The sequence below is a fragment of the Podarcis muralis genome, chromosome 14 (genome assembly GCF_964188315.1).
Source record: "Podarcis muralis chromosome 14, rPodMur119.hap1.1, whole genome shotgun sequence".
Lineage (NCBI taxonomy): Eukaryota > Metazoa > Chordata > Lepidosauria > Squamata > Lacertidae > Podarcis > Podarcis muralis.
Window position 1 is genome coordinate 37,167,132 of NC_135668.1, and position 25,057 is coordinate 37,192,188.

Genomic DNA, 25,057 nt, shown 5'->3' on the forward strand with positions numbered 1-25,057 from the left:
ATTATAGATGTTGCAAAAATGGGAAGGAAGGACCTAGGAATGGGAAAACCTTTCTGTGAACTAATGCAATAGATACCTTGGGCACGTGAAGAAAAACTTGGTATTTATATGGCACTCTTCAGAGCACTTTCGTCATCTTTACAGCAAAGGTTCAGGGCAGGGCTATACCCCAAATGGGAGCTACAGCAGAATGTCGCAGTGTCCCACATGAGTGTGGATCTGCAGTTCTAGTTGTCCAGGATACTATAAATTCAAGCTGCCCAATTCATTTCTTCCTCCTTAATCCCTTTCTGTATTTCTTTTCCAAGGAACACGTGACATTCAGTTGCTCCCGGAGGTCACTGAAAATGCTCTGTTTCTTTTGAGCTATTTTGGTAGGAAGGTGCTGTTCCTCCATTTGGGACTTCCAAAACGTTTTTCATTTCTGGATACGTGGGAGTTCAACCAAGGAGAATCCACCGTCGTCCAAGGGAGTTAGTTCCACGGTCACAGACAGCTCTTGCTGTCAGCAAGTTCTTCCTAATGCTTCATTGGAATCTCCCTTCTTGCCATTGGATCAATTTGTTTGAGCCCTCCCCGCTGGAGCAGCGGAAAACAAGCCTGTTCCATCCTCCATGTGACGGCCCTTCAGATCTTTGAAGGTGGCCAACCGCTCAGTCTTCTCCATGCTGAACATACCGAAGTCCCTCAACCATTCCCAAATTACCCCAAAGCCTCTGCATGTTGGGGTGGGAGTAAGACAGGAGTGTGGAAGCACAGGCTCAGGGGCTAAATGTGGCCCCAACTCTTTCCAGCTCACATGCCTGGTGATTCTGTGCTGGGCCCTTGAGTGCTTTTTGCCTGGCTGGAATGCATCCTTGAACTGTGAGCAGGCCTCTTGCTTGGCTGGATAGGGAAGGGAATTGTTATTCCCTAAAAACAGCCAGTTGCAGCAGCCACACAGGAGCAGACAGCATGCTGAGATTTCCAAGCCATCAAGACTAATCACTTGGCAACCAAAGTAACTTGAAACACAGCGTCTTGTTCCCCATCTTCAAGGGTCCAAAGAACTGGAGAGCAGACTAATGTCCTGTCGCTAGGAGGGGAAAGTAGCAGTGGAGCAGAGCAGATTATTAACATTTCATGCAAGCTGTCCTGTCTACATGTGGGCCCTAGCTTTCAATCTTTTGCATTGCTTAGGCATATAGTTTTCTCTCCTGCGGTGGGAAAACCTAAGGGCCCTCAAATTGCTTTAAAAAACTACTGTTTTAGAGATGTGTACATTGCAGTCCTGTGGTCTTTATATGGGAAGAAGCCCCCATTGCAGACAGTGGGACTGACTTCAAAGAGCAAACGTGCCTAAGATTGGGCGGCTATTTACCTTCTGCCCACAAAAGCGTATGGTTTGCTCTGGAGAATTGGGCCAGGTTCATTGCCCCTCAGAATCTATGCTAAAGTTCACCACTAACCACAAGGCAACAGTTTCTGATGAGAAAGTAGCCCCCTCTCACCTACCTCTGGGCTTTAAGATCTTCACACGGCTAGCAACTTGCCTTGTGCGAATGTCATAGGATGCCAGATCCCCAACAAAGGAGGCCCTTAGAAACACGTTTTCATGAGGCAAGGAATGTCGGCTTGAATACAAACTCAGTAAGATTTGTGTCATTCTGGTCCTTGCACCAGACGGAAGCTCACACAAAATCACCTAAGTCTGTTAAACTCCTGCTTGGGAAAACAGCAGCCCTTATTCAAGTTTTTCTGTTGCAATTGACCATGTTATCCAACGCAAAAGCTAGCAAAGCCTCTGGAATCTAGGTGCTTTTCTACTGCGATGTGCCCTTTATTGCTCTGAAGTGTTTAGACAAAGGAAGCAACATTTCTGCCTTCCTCACGCTCCCCGTGACAATTAATGTAAATAGGAATGAGTTACAAGACTCACAGGTAGGGCCAAGGACATAATTTTCTCGGGCACAACCAGGGTACCCACAAACCCTCCTTTAGAGAGGACAGTCTTCTGTTTGATGGACTGTAGTAAAACGAAGAGAACCGTATGAAAGGTCCTTGGAGGTGCCAATCAACATTTAAGCACGTGAAGGAAAGGCTAAGCAGGGACACAGGGTCACAGTCCTCCCCACTGTGCTGAGAGCTTTTCTGTTTAAAGTATATGACTTCTTTCTCCACTGTGCACATACTAATTAGCATATGGAAATTGCATGTGAATCTGTGTCCTTTGTTTTGGTTCAGGAGCCTTTTGTGGGGATGCTTGCTTTTATTTCATAAAGCTGATACACAACTTGACTGTAAAAAAACAAAAACAAAAACCCTCAACACAGTTTTTACAGAAAGAATAAAATAATGAAATGATCAGCTTAAGAAAAAGGTAAAAAGACCTCTTAAAAACATTAAATAATTACAATCGACAAGAAGCTTAAAACCAGACTGAAACACATTCTGCATGTCTGGATAGCCTTACCTAAACAATGTTTTTAGCAGGTGTGGGAAAGAGTACGGCAAAGATGCCTGCCTGATGTCAACAGGCAGAGAGTCTCAAAGTTTAGGTGCTGCCATGTTAAAAAGATTGATTTCTTACCAATGCTGAACAGGTATGTGTATAACCTGTACCAGTTGGGTATATTGAAGTGGTAAATGGGGCATATATCAGGTGAGGCAATCTGCTAGGTGATGCATCATCACCTAGTTCCCGCGGTGTTGAGGTGCAAAAGACCATCTTTACCTAAATCATATTTTCCTGCATTCTTCTCTTACAAGGCTGTCCATTCCCAATCAGGTGGCCACTCACACATCACCTTAAAAACAGGAGGAAAATGGCTAGCTTCATTAATGTAGAGATGCAAACAGAGAAAGGGATTACAAGTTGATGGCAGGCCCAAACACAGACTTCCAATTTCTAGGCACAAAGAACAGAACCAGGTTTGTAGAAATAGTTTGGTTTTTTTAATGCGAGACCCGTAATTCCATGACTTTTCTGCCACGGATGTAAATCTCTCCAAGTAGCACAGTGGTGCACACGGCAGAGAGCAAGGTGTGGCCTGTGCAAAGGGGGTGCCTGCTCCTTGCCCCCTCCCAAGGAAAGCCAAAGTGGTTGAAGTGCAATAATCCCGCCCTCCTCCAAACACACCATCCACCGGCTGGAACATGGATCGCTTCAGAAAGGCAGAGGTAGTAGGCCCCGTGCTGGGGTGTAGACCAAGCCAGGTCCTCAGTGTTCGTACAGGATTTTCTGATCGCAACAATCCCAGTCTATCAGCTCGTTGCTGCGAAACCAAAGGCTGATCTCTCTCTGGGCTGTCTCCAGGGAGTCGCTGGCGTGGACAACGTTCCTGTTTACGGGGGGAAACCTCACAATGAGGGCATATCGTAGGTTAAGGTCCTATCTATCCTACAACTACAAAAACAACCCACCCAATTTTATATCCCTTTAACTGTTACAACCTACTTCCCCCAAATAAGTTATAAATGGATGAGGGGTACCAAGAACTCTTTCCTGAATTGCTACAGAATTCCCGAGGAGGAACAGCTGGGTCTGCCTACAGTGTGGCTGCTCTAAGGCAGCATCTGGAGCTATCCTTACCTGGGGCTGAGTCAAGAAGCCACTACAATGCAGTAAAATGATGGAACGAGTTTCCCTGCAGAACCTCCAGAGGCAAAAGGAACTTTCCAGGCGGAAATCTAGTATCAAATGCCTGTTTTAGGCATGAAGGAGGACTTTTAGAACGCTCACTCAAACAAAAACAAGGAAAGAAGGAGCACATCGGGGAACGAAGGTTCAGCCCAGTCTACTCTTGCTCTGCTAGATTTCTGTTAGCAAGGACATTTTAAAAAACGCAAGGGAAAATTAAAACTTGATTCCCACAACAACCCCCCTCCCCAAAATCTGTAGTTCCAGCTAGCATAGGCCATTCAGCCATTTTATTCCACTGTAAATGTAGACAGTAATAAATACAGATCACAAACTAAGGGAAGAGGATTTTTAAGCACACACATGGAAAAGTGAAATGTAATTTACAATAGAATGGAAAAATGAGAAAGCAAAGAAAGATCACGCAACACAAAGTGTGGGAACTCATACTGACATTTCAACATCTTGATTGGTTCATATAAACACCCTTCCCCTATTATTCATACATGGCAGTGTTGAACACTGGTTTCGTTTGACCCAGAAAGCTCATTTTCCATACTGGCCCCCTCAGATAACTACTTAATGGCAGGAGGAACTATTCTGCAGCATACTTAAACGAATGATTCACCAGACCAGGAAACGGGACTTAACCAAAAGAGTCAGCGTTTTGTATTCTTCATGTGTAACCAGGCCAGAGACTCGTGTCAAAGTGTGAACCTAGAAGCCACAGCAAGTCAAGACCGGCCTGGTCAGAGCTCAGTGCCAGAGCACCTGCCTCACAGGTAGAACATCCCAGATCCCATCTCCAGCAAGAGCTGAGAGTGACTTCCTGCCCGAAAAACCTGGACAGCCACTGCCAGTCTGTGCAAACAATATGGAGCTAGATGGACTCATGGTCTAACTCTGTGCAGAACAACTTCCTGTATTTCCTGCAATTTCGTCCCACTCATACCTGCTGACGTGGACGCTGAAGTCTCCCCGGACGGTGCCTGCCTTGGCTTCCACGGGATTGGTCTCCCCCACCATAGCCCTGGAGGTTTTGACAACGTTGTAGCCTTCCCAGACCTGAAACAGGACACCATAGAAAAAAGGGCAAAGACCAGTGGTTCTGACATTCCTGCTAACAGCTAAACAAGGCAATATGTCTCTATCAGTGCCTTTCATGAAGTACAGAGGTGCTCCCCCAACTAACATCACAGAGCGCCTGACACAGATAGGTTGTTTAGGTGACTGGGGCAGAGGGGTTTTAATGCGTTGCAGCTGGCTATGGGCCTGGTTTGGACCACAGGGCCCAACCTGGCCATTTGCAGCGGGCGGCGGGATCTTCCGTTGAAGTACACAGGGGTTTCCCTTCACCCTTATGCCTAATACCTACGCAAAACGGTTCTTCCCATATCCAGGACACAAGAGCAGTACCCAGATTTGCATTTGCATCCCACTATGATAGTGGTGGACCTACATTTCTGGGGTCCTGGAGACTGAATTGTCACGGGGTTCCCTGTGCAACCCGCAACAAGGTCTGGATAACCCGTAATCTTCTTTGATGGGGCTGTTCCACAACAGATCACGACGTGAAAAGTAATGAACTATTACATCTCAGATTTCGATTGAAATTGCTGTACGGTGTCACTGGTGCGATATAAAACATTGCAAGCAACATGGACTAAAGTCTCTTCTGGGACCCCTCTGGGATTAGGGCCTGAGAGTTTAAGCTTCATTAGTTTCACAGTAGATCTGCCCCTGCACAATGGCTAAATGTTCTCCTTCCTCTATCAGAGGCAGTGTGCCTAGAAAGGCCATTTGCTGTGCATCACCAGAGGGGAAACTGCTATTGCACCCAGAGGTCCCATTAGTCTGCTTCCCATTGGGGCTTCTGGTTGGCCAACGTGGATGCTGGACGGGGGACGGGGAAGAGAGACTGTCTTACCATGGCAACCACAGGCCCCGAAGTCATGTACTTGATCAGATCATGATAGAACGGCTTTCGGCGCAGTTCGTGGTAGTGTTCTGCCAGGATGCCTTCATTGGCCTGCCAAAACAAAGGGGCATCTGACGTTCAAATGGGCAGAGCCTACTGCTTATGAGACCCCGAGGCACGTGTGAGCATGGGTAGATTGTCTTTGGGTCCAAGGGATGGGGGCTTTTGTGGGTTCGTGAACCCCTTACCCCAGAGGTGCACCTTGAGGAAGGGCTAACTGTCAATTTCTTCTACCTTGTCGAAGGTGGCTGATGACAACATTAACATTTAGATCCCCGGGAGGGATTGAAACTTCCCTCCCCACCCCACCCCGGAGCAAGGCTGTGGGTCATGGATAACTCTCTTCTTATTCGCTGATCCCTACAGAAACAGGAAGGAGCGCTCCAACCTACCCCAATGTTTCCTGAGTGCTTGGCAAGCCTTGATTGCCCCCCATTTCAGCACCCAGTGAGCGTACCTGGAGCAACTTGAGACCCACAAGCTTGAATCCGCGTTTTTCAAAGCGTCTGATCACATCCCCCACCAGCCTCCTCTGCACCCCATCTGGCTTCACGGCGATCAGTGTGCGTTCCTGCAGCCCAGGGACACCTATTGGGCAAAGAAAGGGTGGTTAGACTGTTCAGTGTTGCAGGAGCCAGCCAGCCAGGCCTCCTTTCAGGGTACTCTTTCATCCTCCCTATCCCCCCCCCCCCCCGGTTTTCTGTGGATTGTTTCCCTGGGCTTCAATTCAAACCTTTTGGAGCCCTAAGTTTAAGATGACAGGGCACCAGATCTTGAGGTGATTCATCATAATGCCCTAATTCTGAGATGGCACTAAATTTCACTACAATTTCCACCTGTTTAGGGCTATGGCTGAATTTGCCATCGGCTGAGGATAATATACATTAGAACACTGTTCTATTTCTGAATGAGTTCTGCAACACTTCCCCCTCCATTTAGGCCAAAGTAGTAAAAAATAGAATGTGGTAGAAATTGTGATAAACACACAGAAAGCAGCCAATTTTGCTCTGGAGCTAGCAAAATGTGTCACGGTTACTCTGACCCTCAGATAGTAGACTGCAAGCTGTAAAACTAATGTTGCTGTTTTACAATGTTTGCTTTTTAAAAGTATTTGCCTGTATAGAGATGCTGGGTTGTTTCGTAGGCACGACGGCTGGCAAATCAAACTGAAGATCCCTAAAAGTGAAGGGAGTAAGGAAGCATTATTGGAGGGGCAATGGAAAGCTCAACCCTCTTTTCCACTAGATGCTCTCTCTTGCAAAATTTTGGGAATACCGCAAAAAGGCTTTGATGCCCGGTGGTGCATAGACACCTAGCCCCTTTCCCAGAGGGCTTTGCTTCCTGCAGGAGGAGAGCGACAGCCCTGCAAAGCAAGCCGGCTGATTAGTCACTGGGGACCTACCTAAAAGCAGGTGGATGGGACTGCAGCCTCAAGGCACAGAAGCAGCAGACGCCAGCAGGGAGGGAAATGGGCAACTTTTAAGCTAATAATACTTAGCTTAATGATACTTACATATCATGCAGTTAAATGCTCCAAGCACCTCCTATACATTAAATATAGGCCATTACATTTAAAGCGAAATCTGCCCTCTGTGCCAGGAATCCCAGCAGCTGCAGCTGACGCAGTGGGGTCGACTGGTCCACAAAAGCTTTATGTCACAATGAATCTGCTAATTAGTCTCTTGAGGACGCCACTGCCAGGAATCTCTTCTGGGGCATTTGCTATAATAAGCTGAAGTGTCTCCTTCTCGGGAAATCACATACACTGACTGTGCAATCCTTACAACAGTCCAGTACGGTAGGCCAGAAGAGTCCATTCAGCTCTAAGCAAGCTCCTTCAACATGTAGCAATCTGGGGGGAGAAAGGGAGCTCCCCCCCAAAAAAGGAGAGTGTGATGTAATTCAAGGGCTCTATTTTTCCAGAGAGAAGGAAAAGCAGCAGCTATCCTCTTCCAATACGTAGGTCAGTTATGCTGCTCTCTGGGGATGAGAGATCCAAAAGCCAAAGCAGGAGGCAACCTTTATTGGGAACAACTGAATCATCGCCAAGTAGCGAGCCAGCATTCTCCAGCACACGTCTTGAAAGCAAGAGCGGGGTGAGACAAACAGCTAGATATGAAGGTTGAACCCTCTAGTTGGCAATTTATCTACTGATCTTTGAATACAGAAGTGTGGGCCTGGCAATGTTGATCTGCTTGCCAGTGTGTCAAGGAGAGGGTTTAGGAATCATCACTGCCCACAGCTAGATTTTCTTCCCACCTGGTGTGTGGATACTAGTTTGCATGGTAAAACCATCTCAGCCTGAAAGAGAGATGAGCGCTGCACCCCATGGACTGGAATTAACCGTCCAGAGGTCCTTTACCTTTTTTACTAGATTGCATGCTAAAAAAGGGAACACCCGCAGCATCTGACCACCACCCTGGGAGTCATTGACAACACAGGGGCATGGGAAAGTGGGGCATGGAAAATAGGGCTGGAACTCCCAGCTCTCCACAGTTTCAAGTCAGAGGGAACTTCACCTTAAGCTACAGCTCTTCCTAAGGCACCTATAGATGCACCCCAGAGGATGCCAAGCTGTGCCAACAGGAGAATTCAGGAAGATTCCTGAATTGCAGGGAGTTGCACTAGATGATCCTCGTCCTCCCTTCCAACAATGACTCTAGGATGCACTTGAAACAGACCATCCCCCCTCCAGTTTGCACAGCACAAGGAAATGCCAAGCCAGATTTCATAACAGCCCCCCATGCCAAGCTAGCTTGTGTGGGTAAGCAAAGAAAGAGTGCCAAGTGGTACAAGTCTTATGATTCCTTCCAGGAATACCCAACTCCTCAAAGTTGTCTGCAACCAGGGAATGCCCTGCTGTGTCTCTCCAGGGGTAACGCCTGATGGAGAGATAGGACCCTGCAGGACTCCGGATCGGCCGGGTGGGTGGAAGGGCCTGGCCCGGCTTTGCCTAACTCGGATTTGCCCGCCGGAGCCACCATGCGGCGAGGGCGCAAGTTGCGCGCCCATCCCGGGGCAGAGAGGCGCTTCGCGGAACGAGTTCTGCAGCTCCTCGCCGGAAGGAGAAGAGCGGAGGCGATATCCCACCCCGAGGGCGCTTCGCCCCGCAACTCACCCGCGCTGTACAGCCGCCCCCCGGGGAGGCGATCGCAAGGCAGAGCCCCCCACGCCCCGAGGCTGCCCGCGCCCCGCTGCCCCGACGGCAGCAACAGGCGGCAGCTCCGGCCCACGCAGCGCTGCAGGAAGCCCATGGCGGCTCGCCCGGCAGAAGGGGGCCGGCCCGGCCGGGTTTATAGACGAGGGCTTGGGGGTGGGAGAGAGCCGGGCTGCGGGGCCGCTGCTCCCCCACCCCACCCGCCGGTCCGCCCCCAGGCCAGGCCGAGCGAGGCGGCCCCCCCGGGGGGGGCGTGGGAACGAGGAGGATCACGTTACAGGGGGGCGGCCCCCTTAAAGAGACCCGCAGCCCCCCACCACCAGCCCCACCCCGGGGCGGGCGGCGCGCTTCTCTCGGCCGCCTCGTCTGCTAACAGGGTTTGCAGCAACTTTCGGCTCCGGAAGCTGGGGGCGCCCGTTGCTGATGGGCCAGACGAGCAGACACCACGAGGGTGGGCGCACTTGCTGATCTCGGGGCACCGTCCGTAGCTGCTTCCGCCGGCAAGGAAGGATCAGGGAAGACGGGCGGGGGGAGAGAGGAAAAGCTGGTTGAGTGCTCCTAGGCAGGAATGGGTGGGGTTTTTTTTTGGGGGGGGGGGGAGCAAAGCAGCCGTTTCTGAAACAGCAAAAGGAGAATGGGAAGTTGTTTTATGAAGCCGGCTCAGACCATTTGACCATCTACTAATCGGGTACTTTGTTCTCGCTAAAGTACTAAGTGGGTACTTTAACGGGGGCTATTAAAATACTTCTACATTAGCTGCAACACGCATCAACCCAATAAATCCCAGCGCCTAAACCCCCGAACCGAAATAAGTAAAAATAAAAATATGTATATGCAATATGTCCCAGAGGCGAGCACACCTCACTGAAACAATTGGATGCAACCTTGCATGCCCCATTCCCCCCCCCCCCGTTCCCCGGGATTAGATTGTAAGCGCCTAGCAGCAGGGACCGGTGCTCTATTTTGTAAAGCGCACTCTGTAACTCCAGCAATTTGGCACCCACCCAGGTGTTTCGTGCTGCAGCTCCCACGCTGGCTGTGGCTGATGAGATTTCTAGTCCGGAATAGCCAGAGGGCACCCGGTTGGCAAAGGCGGATATAAAAACAAACAGCAACAAGAAGTTACTAAAGGGATGAAGCGATGGGCTTTGGGAGTTGCCCTCTCACACAGTTGAAACGTTCTTAGTTTATGGGATGGGTTCCTGTAGCAAATAATTAACATTGGTCTTTATAACACCAAGATATACTGCTCTATTTCAGTTCATGCTTGGAGTATTAGAACAGTAGTTCACAGGCTTTCCTCCCTATGGAGCACTTGAACATTGATGAGGGACTTGAAGGACCAATTGATTTTTGTGCAAGTTGTGACCTCAGAAATCTGTATGGCTAATTGCTACATTCAGTGCAGATTTTTTTTATATATAAAAAACCTCTGCCTTTAGGAGTGTCTCCCTCATTCTGAGAGCGGATCGTCATTCAGTGATGAACAGGGAGGGAGGGAGGCTGGATTCATGGGTGCTGTTGTCGATCTTGCAGATAATATACAGAACATCTAATTAGAGGAGATTAAGAGGAAACACGAGGCCCGTTTGGAGAGGGGCCACCCTCCCTTCTGTCAGTACAGCTGCAGCCAAATACTCGCAACTCAGGGGGAAAATAGGGGAATTTAGAGACTTTAGAGAAACTTTGCCCTTTAAGCTGAGGTTGTGTCCAAGAACAAGCTATTTTCCCTTGACAAAACAAACCATTATGTAGCTGGCATCACTGGCCTTCCCAGGTGCTTTCTTCATCAGCTTTCCATCCTTTTAAGATGTGAAAGGTGCTGCCTGATCACAACATTCAGTCCTATATTTCTCCCCGGATTTGAACCAAATTGGCTGAAATACTTCCCCTAAAACACAGGCAGGCAACTATCAGCCTCTGGGCCAAATGAGGCTCTGCAGGGGTTGCCAAACGCTGCTCCAGCCACCAGCCAGATGGAGAATCTGTGCAGGGGAAGTCATCTGGATGCCAACCATGTATTAAAACCGCAAGTGCTTTTTTCCATAAGCAGGAGCTATGTTGTCTAGGACCATCTTCATACTTGTCCCCATCCCACCCCTGTTGTTCCAACAACCCTGAACTGGCTCCAATTCAGAAGACAAACAGCGCTGTTCTACCTACTGGAAGTTCATAGCTCCCAGAACAGTGACCCCAGTAAAATTTTGGCAGAAGCATCAAGGACAGAGGGTTGTTTTTCCCTTACCCCACCTGCTCTCTGCACAACTGAACGAGTCCTGCTTAGTTCTCTCCTCCTGGTTCCCAATCGTAACCTCTGATTCTCCAGGTGTTGTGCCACCTGGATCCATCAACCTTTTAAATGCCATGGACAGGTTTAGACTGGGCACCAAGAAGGAGCCATGTGATGAGCGCTAGGGCACCGGTAGGTTGTATAGAGGGGCACTGGAATCTTCAATGCTAGGAGCTTTTGAGAGCAAACTAGACATGCATTTGGTTCAACTAAATGCAGGTGGACTCAATGTCCAAGGCAGATAAGCACTCTTGATTTTTAAAGCTCCTCTGAGTTTTGCCCCCCTTCCTGCCAAAAAAGACCAGTTCACCTTTTCTCTTCCAGCTCTACCAATATTCATCTGACCAAATATGGTCACATTTCACGGGAACAACCCTGATTACCTTGGTACTCCTCAAGCCTGGTACTCCAAAAGGTCCACGACACAGCCTCCTCTTTCAGATCCCTCCTTAAGTCCACCTCACCCATGAACCCTTTGATTTGAATCCACAACGTTCTGTCCCAAAAGACCTGGCTAGCATCAACTGAACAGCAATGGCTTTTGGGAACCAACCTGCCAACTCTTGTGCCTCATGTGCAAACATCCAAACGGCATTCACGAAGGGGAGCTGTGGTGGGGTTGCTCACTTCTGAGGAGCCTCAAGCACTGCAATTCCCAGTTTATGGAAAAGAAGCCAGTGCACTTGCCTGCTTGAAGGCTATCGGGCCATGGCTATCGTCTGAAAGCATATGATGTAGCAACTGCGCTGGAAGCTAAATGAATCTTAGGGTTTGGTCAGTTCCTAGTCAGATGACTGCCTGAGCACCATGATGGAAGAAAAACTATTGTTGCAGACCATCTGCTTTGAATGCAGAAGGTCCCAGGTTCAATTCCCAGCATCTCCAGGTAGGGCTGCCTATCTGAAACCCTGGAGAGCAGGTGTCCATCAGTGTAGACACTACTGAGCCAGGTGGACCAATGAACCAGAGCTTCCTACGTTCCTAAAATCAAGTAAGCTTCACATTGGAAGAGTACATGCTCTGGGGAAATAGGACAACCAGTTCTTAGCAGCAACATTTGAGCATCTTCCAAAACTATGACCATTGACCCATTGGTCTGGACAGAGAAAACATGCACTTTCACTCTGGGTAAACAGTATTGTGACTGATGCTTTCACAAGGATGCTGACCCCTGGAGCAGGCCAGGGGCAGGCGGAGTGTCACTGTGGTCGAAATCAAACAAGACAAAAAATTAGCAGGCAGAGTTTGTAATGTGTAATCCAGCTCCCAGCCACGGCTCCTCCTTCTGACGACAGTCGCCATAGTGGATTTTGAAGAACCATTCTGGCCAGGGGTGGTGGTGGAAGCAGAAGATCCAGCCTCCTCTAAACAGCGCCTTCTGTTTTAATGCAAGGTTTTAATTGATGCTTCTCTCGCGCAAGCCTCTTTTGGGAGCGCTAGCCTCAAAAGCAGTATAGAAACACCTTGAATGAAATGAAGACCCAGCAAGCCACCAAGTACAATGGCAAGGAAAGACTGGGGTATCTGAAGAGGTTCCAGGTATCTCTACACAGTTCATCCTCTTGAAAACAAGGTCAACAGGCAAGAGTGCAAGTGTCTGCGAGTTCATGGCATTCTGCTGGTGAATTTGCTCAGATCATGTGCCTGCAATTCGGTGAAGCACAACAGCAGGCTCTCGTGCAGTTATTGATATGTTTTTCTAAAGATTAAAGGCCCAGAATAATGCACTAATTAAAATGTGGGAGTGGGACTAGGTGCTAGGTTCAGGTGAACACAAAGCCTAGAGTTCACTGGGGCCCACCTGAGGTCAGTTGCTCGACTAACTTACCTCAAAAGGTTGTTGTGAATAATAAAGTAGCCCATGTAATGCCATCATGAGTCCCTTGGAAAAGCAGGCTCTGAGCAGATATGAAAAACCCCAAAGAAGCATCATTAACTATCACTGAAAGTCATGTAGCAATCCATAGAAATCACTCTTCAGGAATGTGCATAGATCCACCTGCACAAGCCGAACATGAGTCAACAGGGTGATGAAGCAACAACAACAACAAAAAAGCTAATGCTACTCTCGGCAACAGAAGTATAGGGTCCAGATTAAGGGAAGTAATAGTCCTGCTCTGTTCTGCCCTGGTCAGACCACACCTGGAATACTGTGTCCAGTTCTGGGCGCCACAATTTTAAAAGGATGTTGACAAGCTGTGTAGAGGAGGGCAACCAAGATGATCTAGAAACCAAGGAACAGTTGAGGGAATTGGGTATGTTTAGCCAAGCAAAGAGGAGACTGAGAGGAGATATGAATGCCATCTTCAAATATCCAAAGGGCTGTCACATGGAGCAAGCTCGTTTTCTCCTGCTCTGGAGGGTAGGACTCGAACCAATGGCTTCAAGTGACAACAAAGGAGATTCCGACGCAACATCAGGAAGAACTTTCTAACAGTAGGAACTGTTTGACAGTGGGATGGACTCCCTTGGGAGGTTGTAAGCAGGGCTGGGTGGCCATCTGTCAGGGATGCTCTAGCAGAGACAGCTGCATTGCAGGGGGTTGGACTAGATTACCATTGGGGATCCCTTCCAGCTCTACGGTTCTATGAACTGGTCTGAAGCCCAGAGTTTATGCCCTCCCCAAGACTTCCCGAAAGGCCTTGAAGGTACCTAAATAGATCTCAAGCCCGTCTAAAACAACAAAGTAAGCACTTTTTTTATTTCCATTAAGCACATTTTAGTATCACAATGGAATGATGAGAAAAAACTTTTCTTTAAAAAAACCCCACGAAAACAGAGCTCTGTCTGTCTGTCCGTCTGTCTCCCCACCAATGGCAGGGGAGGCTTCAAGGCAATTAAAAACAAAAAGTTGATGGGATGTTCCCCTCCCCCCAGCAGCAAGGTGCAGGAGGGGAGGGAGGCAGGTGGAATGATGTGAAGGTGGGAACATCTGAAGTAGTCTTTGGCGTTTCTGCCTCATGATTGATGCACAAGACCAGTCACCGGAACCTGCAAATCTGCCAATGCCACAGTATTAAGACAAAAACATCCAGCTATAGAGGAACGGCCTGCAGATGGGCCTCGAGACACCCTGTAGGACACAGAGCTGCCACAGCTCAGCTGCGAGGAGGAGCTGGAAGGGGAATGGACAAGGGTGGGGGCACAGCGTGCAGCTCTCCCAGGCACGGGGGCCCACGGGGGAGGTGCTTCTGCATCCAGCCGGCCTGGTGAGATCGGGGAGCGGAGGCAGCGGCAACACGAGGAGCACAGGTCCGCTCACAAGAGGGATTCGAGCCAGAGTCGGTGCCGAGAACTATAGCTTCACGGTCCCAGGGGGCAAACTGTCGTTGCAGAGTCTGTAGTAGCGCAGGTCGTTGACCAGCCTGTGCACGTTTTGCGTAAATGAGGGCAGGTCCTGGAAAAGGGGTGGTGGGGAGAGACGGGAGAGAAGAGACAGCCAACGGTTAGGATGACAATGACGACGACGACAACAACAACAACAACAACAACAGCAACAACAACAGGATTAACCAATCCTTCTAGTTCTTTGCCCCAAAGGAGTGTTGACACTAGAGAATGCAATGGCACCAACCTTGCCCAATCTCTTCCAAATATCTCCTGGCTCCGTTTTCAACAATCTGGGGCCATTTTATTCAGCTAATTTCAACTAAGTTGTGTGGGTGTGAGGCGGCCTGAAATGTCACCATGAAGGAAGAGCTGAGTTTTTAAGGGAAATAGAAACCTTTGTAGTGAGCAGCCCCGAAACAAAAGCAATGTCACCCCCCAGAAGCTGCCTTATATCCACAGTCAGCCTGATGACCCATTTTGCTCAGTACTGTCTGCACTGGCTGCAGCAGCTTTCCAGGAGTTCAGGCAGGAGAAACTCTCTGCATGAAGCCATGAGAAGGTGCAGTCTGATGGGACACACAGTTTTGCACAAAGTCCTGAACCAGCCATTCCTCTGAGAGCTTCCCTTCCTCTTTGAGACCTGTTTAAATGTGTAGTGCAAATGGGACCTATCACCTTAAATAATCATGGCTTCCCCCAAAGGACCCTGGGAACTGTGGCTTGTTAAGGGAGCTGAGGGTTGTTAGGAGACCCCAATTCTCCTCAATCGATCCCTCTGCCCATGCAACTCTGGAAATTGTCGCTCTGTGAAGACCTTTTTAAAAGTGAGGATGCTGGGGCCTTCTGCCTGCACAGCATATGAACTTATGCTATGGGTCCTACTGCCACAACATCAGGGCAAGGGGCAGGGCTGTAGCTCAGTGGCAGAGCCCATGCCTTGCCTACAGAAGGTTTCAAGGCCTGGTTATCTCCCGTTCAAGAAGGAACAGGGTAGTTGTGGAGGACAAAGACCCTTCACAGAGATCCTGGAAAGCCACTGCCAGTCAGAGCTGATGATGCTGGGCTGGGTGGGAAAATACTCTTGAGCTACCCTATAGTCCAAGGGAAGGAAGATACATTGAACGCGTCATTGGAGGCTTTTTTCAGAGCTTGTGATGGTAAATCAGACATGGCAGGAGAGGGCCAGAAGGGAGCTGACCACAACTTCACTTGGCATGAAGGGTGGGGTCTACATCCTGCCTGCAAGGATCTGGCAGGCTATGGTAAGAAGATGATGCTGGGCTAGATGCCGAACCACTTTGGTCTGATTCAGTTTCAGGGTCCTTCTTATGTTCTCGTTCAAATAAAACATGATAGTTCAAGGAAGTACTATTTGGGGCACGTGTGTGTGTGTGTTCTCAGTCTGTCCGTACAGAACAACCCCACCTGAAAGCTCCAAGCCAGCCTCACCCTGTCCATTTTGAAGTTCCTTCCAAGCACGTTTTTCTGGTTGGTGTCCACACCATTGCAGCCGGCCAAGAACCCCGGGAGAAAGGCCGAGTAGAAGCTATCAAAGTCCACGGAGGCCATGTTGTAGATAGCTATGCCAATTTCCTCTTGCAAGAGGTCGTGTGATTTATGGACCAGTACCTGAAGCAAGACATTCACAAACTGGAAAAGCATGGCTGTCCGGAAGATCTTCTGTGGGGAAAGAGAACAAGGGCGTTCAGCAAGCTCCTGCAGTGCTCAGAAAAACAGCAGCTCTGGGGGATCAGTGAAGCTGCAAGGTGCTCTGCAAATGGGAAAGCCTATTCTGCCCTCTGCAGGACCATCTGATAGGCCTGGTTTCAGTGGCTCATGGAAGCTGAATTATGCCACACCTCCAGGGTCCATTCACCTCCATGGATGCAGAGGTAAGTAAAAACCCCTGGCAACTTGGCATTCACCACTCCACTAGCTGAACACACCTGCCCTAGCAAGCTTTGACAACATTTAAAACGGTTAGCTCTTGTGATAATGTGGCACTCACAATGAAAATGTGGGTAAAATCTGCTATGATTAAACAATGACAAAGAGTCCTGCCACAATGCCTACAGTATGTTGAGGGGCCCTGTTTTCCTGGGTCTCTGACATGCTCATTCAATGTACCTGATCCTCTGCAAGCCACCCGCCACTGGGCATTTTGGTTTTGGGAGCAGCGTATTCAACACAGGCATTAGAAAAAAGCTCTTCCCGTTTCCCTCTCCAAGTTGAAGGAGAATTAGTTTCCCTGTTCTGCCTGAGCGAGATTCTTGTTCCTCTCTGCACAGGCCAATTTAATTTATGACACAAGCCAGGCCTGTGCTCTTCCAACACGTAAGCAACAGCAACTCCAGCAAGGAGAGCACCCGAGTGTATGGACCACTAGGGGGCAATAAGCAGGAAGAACCAGAATTGCTAGCCTTCTGAAATATCCCTCTTCTGCCAGAGCTTTGTGTAAGCAAGATACAGAATGTACTGTTGTATGCATTGGAAAGCAGGGAGCTTACCTTGTGATACAGCTTCTGCTTTGTGTTCAGAGTCTCCAAATAGAACAAGTTCTGTTTAAAAAGGTGTATGTCAGGCTGCAGGAAGGATTGGCCAAATGCCTATGGAACAGGGGGAAAAGCCTATCAGGACAACAGACATTGAAGGAGGTAACCAAAAACTAGAAGCTCTTTGAATAGCCGTTGGACCAGTGACAGGGAACCTGATACTGTCTACCCTCCATCATCCCTGCCCATTGGCCACACTGGTTGCAGCTGATGAGAGGAAGAGTCTTAGTTTGACCACATCTGGACGGCTCCAGACCGGCTACGTCTGTATCGCGGACAGCGATCCTCGTGTCAGGGATGTCTTCTTGTTGTAAAATCTTACTTCCTTGAGACTGTCTCGCATCAAGTTACAAGATGAAGCAGGAATGGTTGGGATTCAGTGGCCCTTCTCCAAACAGAGACTGAGGCTTTGAAGGAAACAGGGCCAGGGAAGGAGCTTTTCCTACTTCTGCTCAGACCACCTCAGGGAGTTAAACAAGAATTTGAGAATGGCCGAATAGACTAGAGACTGGACTTTGACCATGGCGGCAGCAGCAAGCAGACAACTCCCTAGCAGGATGCAGACATCCTGGGCCATGCAGAACAGTCAGAGAACACTAAGCTAAAGCGCCTCTCCCAAAGAGCATGAGCCAACTGGAATGCCAACAGCCAGAAGCACTTGGCTAGAGTCAGCCACTACTGAGCTGTCAGCTTTTTAGCAATCTTCTGCTTACAAATTACCAGTGTTCAGCACTTGGAATGAGAAGGGAACCTCAGCAGAAGTTGCCTGGAATGGCCCCAAACACCAAACAGGCTCTCAGTAGACAACAGAATGAGGAACAAGTGTGGGTACAGAAGGAACAACAGTGTATGGAGAAGAAACTTCTCCCGTGGGTTCAGTGAGCAACTCCAGGCTTCAGGTGAGACCTCCACAATAGCTACTTGGTAAAGCAGATGCCAGAGATTTGCTTGAACATCCAGACCAAGGAGTTAACTCGCTTTTCTTAAAATAACACAGGCCGTTCCCATCACATCGCCATCTTCCACACCTCTATGAAGTCGCAAAGTTAAAATATGCAGTTGCACTAAGCACTGCCTCTTTTGAAAAGGTCTTGAGCCTTCAAAGTGTACAAAGAACACAATGCAAATCAAGTAGGTCCTTCCCTTAATGTGTCAGGACAGCACTTGGACTCATGGGAAAGCCAGGGACTGTTGCCTTCTTGCAGCTGGTAAGCCGTTTTAACCATTCTGAGGTACTAGAACAGAGCCCCATTTTGCAGTGTTACCCGTTTCCTACAGTTGCCAGCCAGAAGCATCTGGGCCCTCACAAGCAAGGAAGAGACAACACCAGCCGACTCCCGTCCAGGTACCTGCATAATGGCGCTGAACTGTGCTTCGTTCTCCATCTGCTCGTCAGCTACGCCTCTCTGGACACTCGCCAGAATGCTGGACTTGAAGAAGTACCGCCAGTTATGATGAAGGACCCGGAAAAGCAGCTCAAACAGTTCAGCTTTCACATCGGGAGAGGATCGCTTGGGGACAAAGGGAAAGCACGCGGGGAGTCACCACACGCCCATCGCCAGAACGGCTCTCATTACCAGCACAGCCCAAGGTGGATGGTCAGAGAGGGAGGCGTTTGCTATGTAGCAGAAGAAGGCAGCAGTCATGGGTTAGTGCTGCAGTTGCACACCCTTTAAGCACTGCCCCTCTCGAAAATAAAATTTAAAAGAAAGTAAGATGACCATCTGATTTTCAATCCATATTCCACCCAATGAAAGTTTAAAGGCAGCTTATTTCCATGCAATATTCAGTCCTCTTCTTTCCACAGGGAAGCCAAATAATAAACAGTGCCATTGCTTTCCTGACAATTTTAATTCCCGCGGATAGTTTGGCTGCTGCCTACCTCCTCCCTGCCATTGGTCTCACCATGTGTGAACAAAGCACCCGAGGACAGATCACTTGGCAGTGTCTGAAAAATGGATCCTTTTTAAAGGAGTCAATTTGTGCATCCGACTGCAAGCCACCAAGTGGTGTACATCTGTTACAGAGATGCCCTAAGGGCTTCTCAGGGGTGTGCTTCCACTGCTGTCCCATGAGTTGGACCCTGCAAGAGCTTCTGCCTTGCCCCATCCCCTTCTGTCTCTCGCCCAGCCCCAGGATGGCCCTACCTCCGCAACGATTGGGTAGACTTGCTCCATGCAGAGTGAGATGATGTTGGGTAAGAAAGGCTTGAAGACTTGGCCTGGCTCTTGCACCACCACCTGAAGGATCCTCAGAAATTTCTCTACCACTCGGCACCCGGTGCTCCCGTCATGGAGGATGCTCTCGGCCAGCTGCTCTCTTAAGGGCACAACACAAAAAACAATTAAGCTTTCAGGAAGACTTGGGTCTAGCTGTAGAGCATTTGTTTACAGAGGAAAGGTGAGTAAGAGTTGACATGATGGGCATCTATCTGGTTAGCCACCATTAAGAACAGAATGCTGAACAATTGGCCTTTGATCTGATGCAGCAGATTTCTTAGTATCCATCCATCCATCCATGAGAAGAGCTTGCTGGATCAGGCAGACGGTCCATTGTCACAATGACCATCCAAACACCTGCAAGAACCCAAGCAGAACCTGGGAGCAGCAGCGCTCTCCCCTCCTCTGATTCCAAACAATGGGTATTCAGAAGCATTGCTGCCTCTGACAGTGGAGGGGAAACACAGCTATTGTGGCTAGTGGCTACTGATACCTCTACCCTCCATGAATTTGTTTAACCTTCTTTTAAAGCCACTACCTTGTGGGAGTGAGTTCCACAGATTACTATATGCCTTGCAAAACAGTACTTTCTTTTTCAGTATTCAGCTCCATCCTATTATTACATATTCATGTTCTGTGTCAAAGAAATAGCAGCAAAAGATTAGCGACAGAAAGTTGAGTGGGTTACCTGGTGAACATGTTGAGGAACGTCTGTATGACCTGCTCAGTGAAAGGCACACCCATCTGCACCCTCAGCCCTTGAAAGAGGGTGAGGAAGAAGCTCAGCATTTCATCTGTAACATCTGGAGACGGGAAGGCGGAGGAGCCAGAAAGAAAAGTGTTAACAAAAAAGCAATGTTTTGACAAGTGACTGTTCTTGGGCAGGAGCCACCTTTGCTATTTGACACTGGACTGGCAAAGTGAATCCTCCCCTGGCACCTACTGCACAGCTAATGCCAAAGGCTTGACATCTTAGCCCTCCTTAACCAGCAGGTTCGAGAAATGGACAGCTAAGCAGCTGGTGACAAGGCTGTGTGTGTTATCAGTGTAATAGCATGTACAGCCCCACAGTCAATGGCAAGGCACTGGATTAGTGCACAGAATGGTTTAGATTGAACTCTAGTGGCTGACTGCGGAAATGCAGGACTGTAAAAAAAAATCTCTGACACCTGACCCTAAACTCTGTTAAGAGGGTGGCCTATATACATATAGAAAATAAAAAACCAATAAAATAAAATAAACACTTGAAATGAACAGTAACCTCTAACAAACAACCATACTTAGTGTTACAGTTGTGCACCTACACAAAAAGAAATCATGCTGAACTCAGGGAGGGCTCACACCCATTACTCACTTGAACATTTACAGTTAAATTTTTGTCATGCTTACAGGCATTTGTGATTTTAGATGCTCTGCTCCTCTTTCGGGCTCACACCCTTGCTCTAGGTTGATTTTTAGCACCAATGTTGGACCACAGTTTAGGGTTGGATGTGAGGTTTTGTGTGACAGCAACTAACTTGCTCAGCCACTATGAAACATTTTATACACTTTTTAGTTTTCGTACCATTTGGTATAGTACTGCCATTAAGTGGCTGCTGCTTAGCTTAGTGCTGATATATGATTGCATTGGAATATTTATTTGTCATTAATTGATCCGTTTTAACAATCAATAGCTTGTTTTATTATCATTTTTAAATGTTATAACATTCAGATAAACCAAGCTATTTATTTGATGGTCATGTTACGTTTGAAGTGATTGAATTTTTGATTGCTATTGTAATGAAGCACTGTATTTGTATCTTTGTTACGCTGTGAGCTGCTTTCAGCAAATTTATATGGAAAAGCAACATACAATTTTAAACAAACAAATTACAAGTGGGCTATGGGTCGTAATCTAGAGTTGTATCCTTGGGTTGCAATCCAACATGTTTTCTGTAGGTTCTCAAGAAGAGGGCATGTGCAGCCTGGAAACTCATACAGAGCCAAGTGCTAAGACTTAGCAATGCAGGATCAAAACTGAAGTTCAGGAGCGCATGAGGCACCTGAGCAAAAAAACACAGACCAAGCCATAGAACCTCTTACATATGTAGGAACATAGGTACCTGGGCGACTGAGCAGGTGAGAGTTATTTCTCCACTTTAGTGATGGCCACCAGATAATAAAAGATTCCTACTGGCTGAGACAAAGCAAGCATTCCCATAGAAAGAGCGGATCGTGACCGGTTGGGTTTAAGCCGGTACAGCTAGGAAGTTGGATTCTTGGCTCCCCTGCATTGCAAATTCCCAACTTTTCCCTGGGCACAATATGATAAGCATTTCTTGCTTGTAGCCACAGGCCACTGCAAGTACAATAAAATACAAAAGACGTAGCAGAAGCAAATATAATCCCGCTCAAAATGAAATGACAGTTAAAGTCAACCTAAAAAACCATTTGGGGTTGCCCTTAATTTCTGCTTGCTCAAATTAACGAGTCACCTTTGCAAACCACCCACATTTAGTTTGAAAGCCTCGTTCAGATTTTCTTCACTGCAGTGAGACCTGCTAGGATCTGTGTTCGAATTGTTCCCTGTACATGGAAAAGATCAACCAGTTGGGACAGCCCAGTGGCATGCATAGTGCCATCTTGATTCCTGATGAATATTCTCAACACAAGTGTAGGCAGGGGGCGGGGGCAGGAATTAATGTGGCACCGGCAGCGCCTGTACGACCATGGCAGCCCGATGGGACTTCTTGCCAGGTACAGGTGAGAGCTCCTGAATGACCCACGCCTGGAAAGGCTGCCCTGTGGTTATACCTGACTGATGAATGAAAGCTGGGAAGAGGGCTAGCGAGACCTGCACAGACTCCTGTAGTGACTGGTAGCAGAGCTGGCGGGACTTGGTGGCTTCCCCAGAGATGCTTTCCACGATATCTTCCAAGACGCCGAGAGTCTGATGGATAACTCTCTTGGCTGCAAAATCAAGAGAGGACATTCAAACCATCAGCCCAGGGCACCAGTGGGGGTGAAAATAGATAAAAGTTAAGAGGTGGTAGCCCGAAATTCCCAAACCATTTGCCGTGAGAAAATGGCTAGGTTTTCCATGGGAAATTACAAAATGTGGACCCAAGACACCCATCCCAGAGGTGCATCTCTGCAATATTCCCCACACTGTCCTTGCCTCCTCCTAAACAGCTTCTACTGAGAATGGGTCAGTCTGTCCTGTCTCTGAAGAGACGCAGCATAATCACCAGAGTATGGACAAATCCAGGATCCCAAACCAAACTGGGCCAATCCAGGATTTGTCTAGGCAGCCCCAAACTGCTCCAGGTTGGATCCATCTGAAGTGATCCAGGGCTGCCAAACAAGAAAGCGGCTGGTTGGTGAACAAGGGAGGAGGAGGAAATGATGGCGGCAGAGACATCGCCTCCTTATTCCCTCCCCACACTGATCAAGTGTTTAATTAGGTTTTAAACCCCTGATTAAACATGCGGTTGCAAAAGTGCCTAAATCCTTTCCTTCTCCCCCTCAACCACCAACCACAGGTTGAATTAGGATTTAAAACCTTAATTGAAGTGCTGCACAAGGTCTCCCTGATTGGGTTTGGGTAAGTGGGGAGCCTGCTGCAGTACACACCGCTTCCTGCCAAACAGCTGTTGAACGGGGTACCATAGCATCAGCGAGAGCTCCCACATGCCATTCTGGAGCCCTTGGAGTATTTTTTTCCCTGGACTTTTGGCTCACTGACATCCTTTTCAGGCTCTGGGGAAGGTTTCCTTGTGAGCCACAAGGACTTTCCAGCTGTCTCTTGCCATTTCAGGTTAGGAATTGACTGCCTGGTGCCACATGTATACACAGTCACACACAAGTGGGGGGGATGACTGTATTTATATAGTACCATTAGTGAGTACGACACTTTACAGAGTACGAGAGATGCATGTGTCCAAACTTTGCAACCCCCAGCACCAATCCCCTTATTTTCCCCAGAAGGACCAGCTGGAAGGGAAACAAAACTGATATCAACCTCTCCTGGACTTAGGGGGACTTCAAGATCTCAATGTTACTCACAGCTATAAGCAAGGGTTAATTGCCAATGGACCATTGGGAACTGAGACATCAGTTATGCAAAGCTGCTATGTAGATACTTTGGCCAGAATGTCAGAGAGGTTTACCGATCCTTCAGTTTCGACTGTGCTAGCAGTTACTCTGCTGTTGCTAACAAGGCCTGTATTGGGGGAACTTACTATCGTCCTGCTGTATTTTCCTCTGGGGCAAGATGGCACTGGATTTCAGGCTGCGGTAATCCCTGGTGAGGGCGGAGATTAGGCTGGCGTGGTTAGACGAGCGAATGGCCCACTGCTGTTCACTTTCCGGGAGGTTTGGCCATGGCAGCAGCAGGATATTTGAGAGCGCTCGGCACACGAGTATCTGAGCCTGCGGAGAATAAGACAGATCAAACAAAAAGAAAGAAAAGAGGTAAGGAGGGAGAGAGAGAGGAGGAGGAGCTGAAGAAACACAATCAGCAGCTCTGAAAGGGAACAGGATGCTGGTGTCCAACCATTTAGATGGTGTTGCCTTGACACTACACTGCACAGACATGCCAACAGCAGAGCCAAAGAGCTTAGAGTCAACAGGCTTACTGAGCACTAAAAAGAAGAGGAGAAGTTTGGATTTGATATCCCACTTTATCACTACCCTAAGGAGTCTCAAAGCAGCTAACAATCTCCTTTCCCTTCCTCCCCCACAACAAACACCCTGTGAGGTGAGTGAGACTGAGAGACTTCAGAGAAGTGTGACTAGCCCAAGGTCACCCAGCAGCTGCATGTGGAGGAGCCGGGAAGCAAACCCAGTTCACCAGATTACAAGTCTACCGCTCTTAACCACTACATCACACTGGCTCTAAGCAAAACACACGTGTATGGTTCAAATGCATGCTGCTCCTCTCCCCTCTCTTTATTGGAAGCAGCTGTGAGATTGGAAGCAGGCACTTCTAAGCTACCCAGAATTACTTGTGTCTGAACCATCTACAGCTAACGGACATGCAGTGGTGTTGCTCCGCTACCCAAGCCAATACAATGGCAGCTCGCTCACTAAGTCCCACCGTACCTTATCAGGGAGGCGCTGAGCAGAAGTATCTGTGATCCTGTTGAACATTTTCTGGACAGCTGGGATGCTGATAAGAAACACGGGGCGTACTGTGGTGGCCAAGGAGACGAGCAGGTGGCAGGAGGACAACAGTAACTTCTCTTGTACCTGAGTGGGGAGAGGGGGGGCAGGAGGACAGAGATATTCAGCCTCTTTTGTAACTGAATCAACAGAAGGGTTTGATCCAGAAGATTCAGAAATGGTACATAAGAGTGAACAGGTTTGTTGTGACGGCTACTCCACGGAGGGGCAGCTGAAGGACATGCACTGGTCTTCTGGAACCTCTTCAATTGCTTATGAATGGGGAACCAACCAGCAACAAGAATAACCTAGCCAGAATCTTGATTATGCCGCTCTTTCAGCCCATGATTACAAGAGGCAGCAAGAAGTTTAAGACCCCTCAGGAGTTCTGAGGGATAGCCATTTATCAAAAAGCTAAGCCAGCCTCCCCAGTTGGTGACAAGGAAGACAAAAGACAGGAGCAGCCAGAACCCAACCTGAAAAGTTTTGGAGAGGACTGCAGCTCAACCACTGCTCTAAACAGCACAGGATGGACAGAGGAGAACCAGGTTGGAGGCAAAAGTTCTCATGCTCCGGTTCTGGTTTTTTTTTTTGTTCTCCTGAGCACTCGCTTTTAAAGATCACCTCCCACCCAAGAAAGGGAAGCTCAAGCAGCTGCAAAATGGTAGCTCAACCCAGCAGCAGTTCATTACTGACAGTTCCAATGAGGCAGCTTCCCATTATACACATTGACCAATAAGACCGGTCCCCAACCTCAAAAGTTAATTTAC

At 48.4% G+C, this 25,057-nt stretch overlaps 2 protein-coding genes across 4 annotated transcripts in view; both read right to left on the reverse strand.

Moving 5' to 3' along the window:
• The window catches only part of LOC114584889 (nucleoside diphosphate kinase A-like), a 113,828-nt gene extending 104,955 nt beyond the window's left edge, over positions 1-8,873 (reverse strand). The window contains exons 1-5 of the mRNA XM_028707052.2: positions 8,716-8,873; positions 6,055-6,185; positions 5,547-5,648; positions 4,572-4,684; positions 3,153-3,320 (exon numbers count right to left, since the gene is read on the reverse strand). Coding sequence (XP_028562885.2) covers positions 3,200-3,320; positions 4,572-4,684; positions 5,547-5,648; positions 6,055-6,185; positions 8,716-8,851 — 603 coding nt within the window. The 5' untranslated portion in view covers positions 8,852-8,873 and the 3' untranslated portion in view covers positions 3,153-3,199. The remainder of the gene's footprint in view (positions 1-3,152; positions 3,321-4,571; positions 4,685-5,546; positions 5,649-6,054; positions 6,186-8,715) is intronic.
• Positions 8,874-13,718: 4,845 nt separating this feature from the next.
• The window catches only part of XPO6 (exportin 6), a 50,307-nt gene continuing 38,968 nt past the window's right edge, over positions 13,719-25,057 (reverse strand). For all 3 annotated transcript variants that reach the window (XM_077918407.1, XM_077918408.1, XM_028705690.2), the window contains 9 exons: positions 24,228-24,374; positions 23,366-23,555; positions 21,939-22,094; positions 19,834-19,948; positions 19,074-19,245; positions 18,276-18,437; positions 16,882-16,980; positions 15,824-16,054; positions 13,719-14,441 (listed from right to left, as the gene is read on the reverse strand). In XM_077918407.1, coding sequence (XP_077774533.1) covers positions 14,340-14,441; positions 15,824-16,054; positions 16,882-16,980; positions 18,276-18,437; positions 19,074-19,245; positions 19,834-19,948; positions 21,939-22,094; positions 23,366-23,555; positions 24,228-24,374 — 1,374 coding nt within the window. In that variant the 3' untranslated portion in view covers positions 13,719-14,339. The remainder of the gene's footprint in view (positions 14,442-15,823; positions 16,055-16,881; positions 16,981-18,275; positions 18,438-19,073; positions 19,246-19,833; positions 19,949-21,938; positions 22,095-23,365; positions 23,556-24,227; positions 24,375-25,057) is intronic.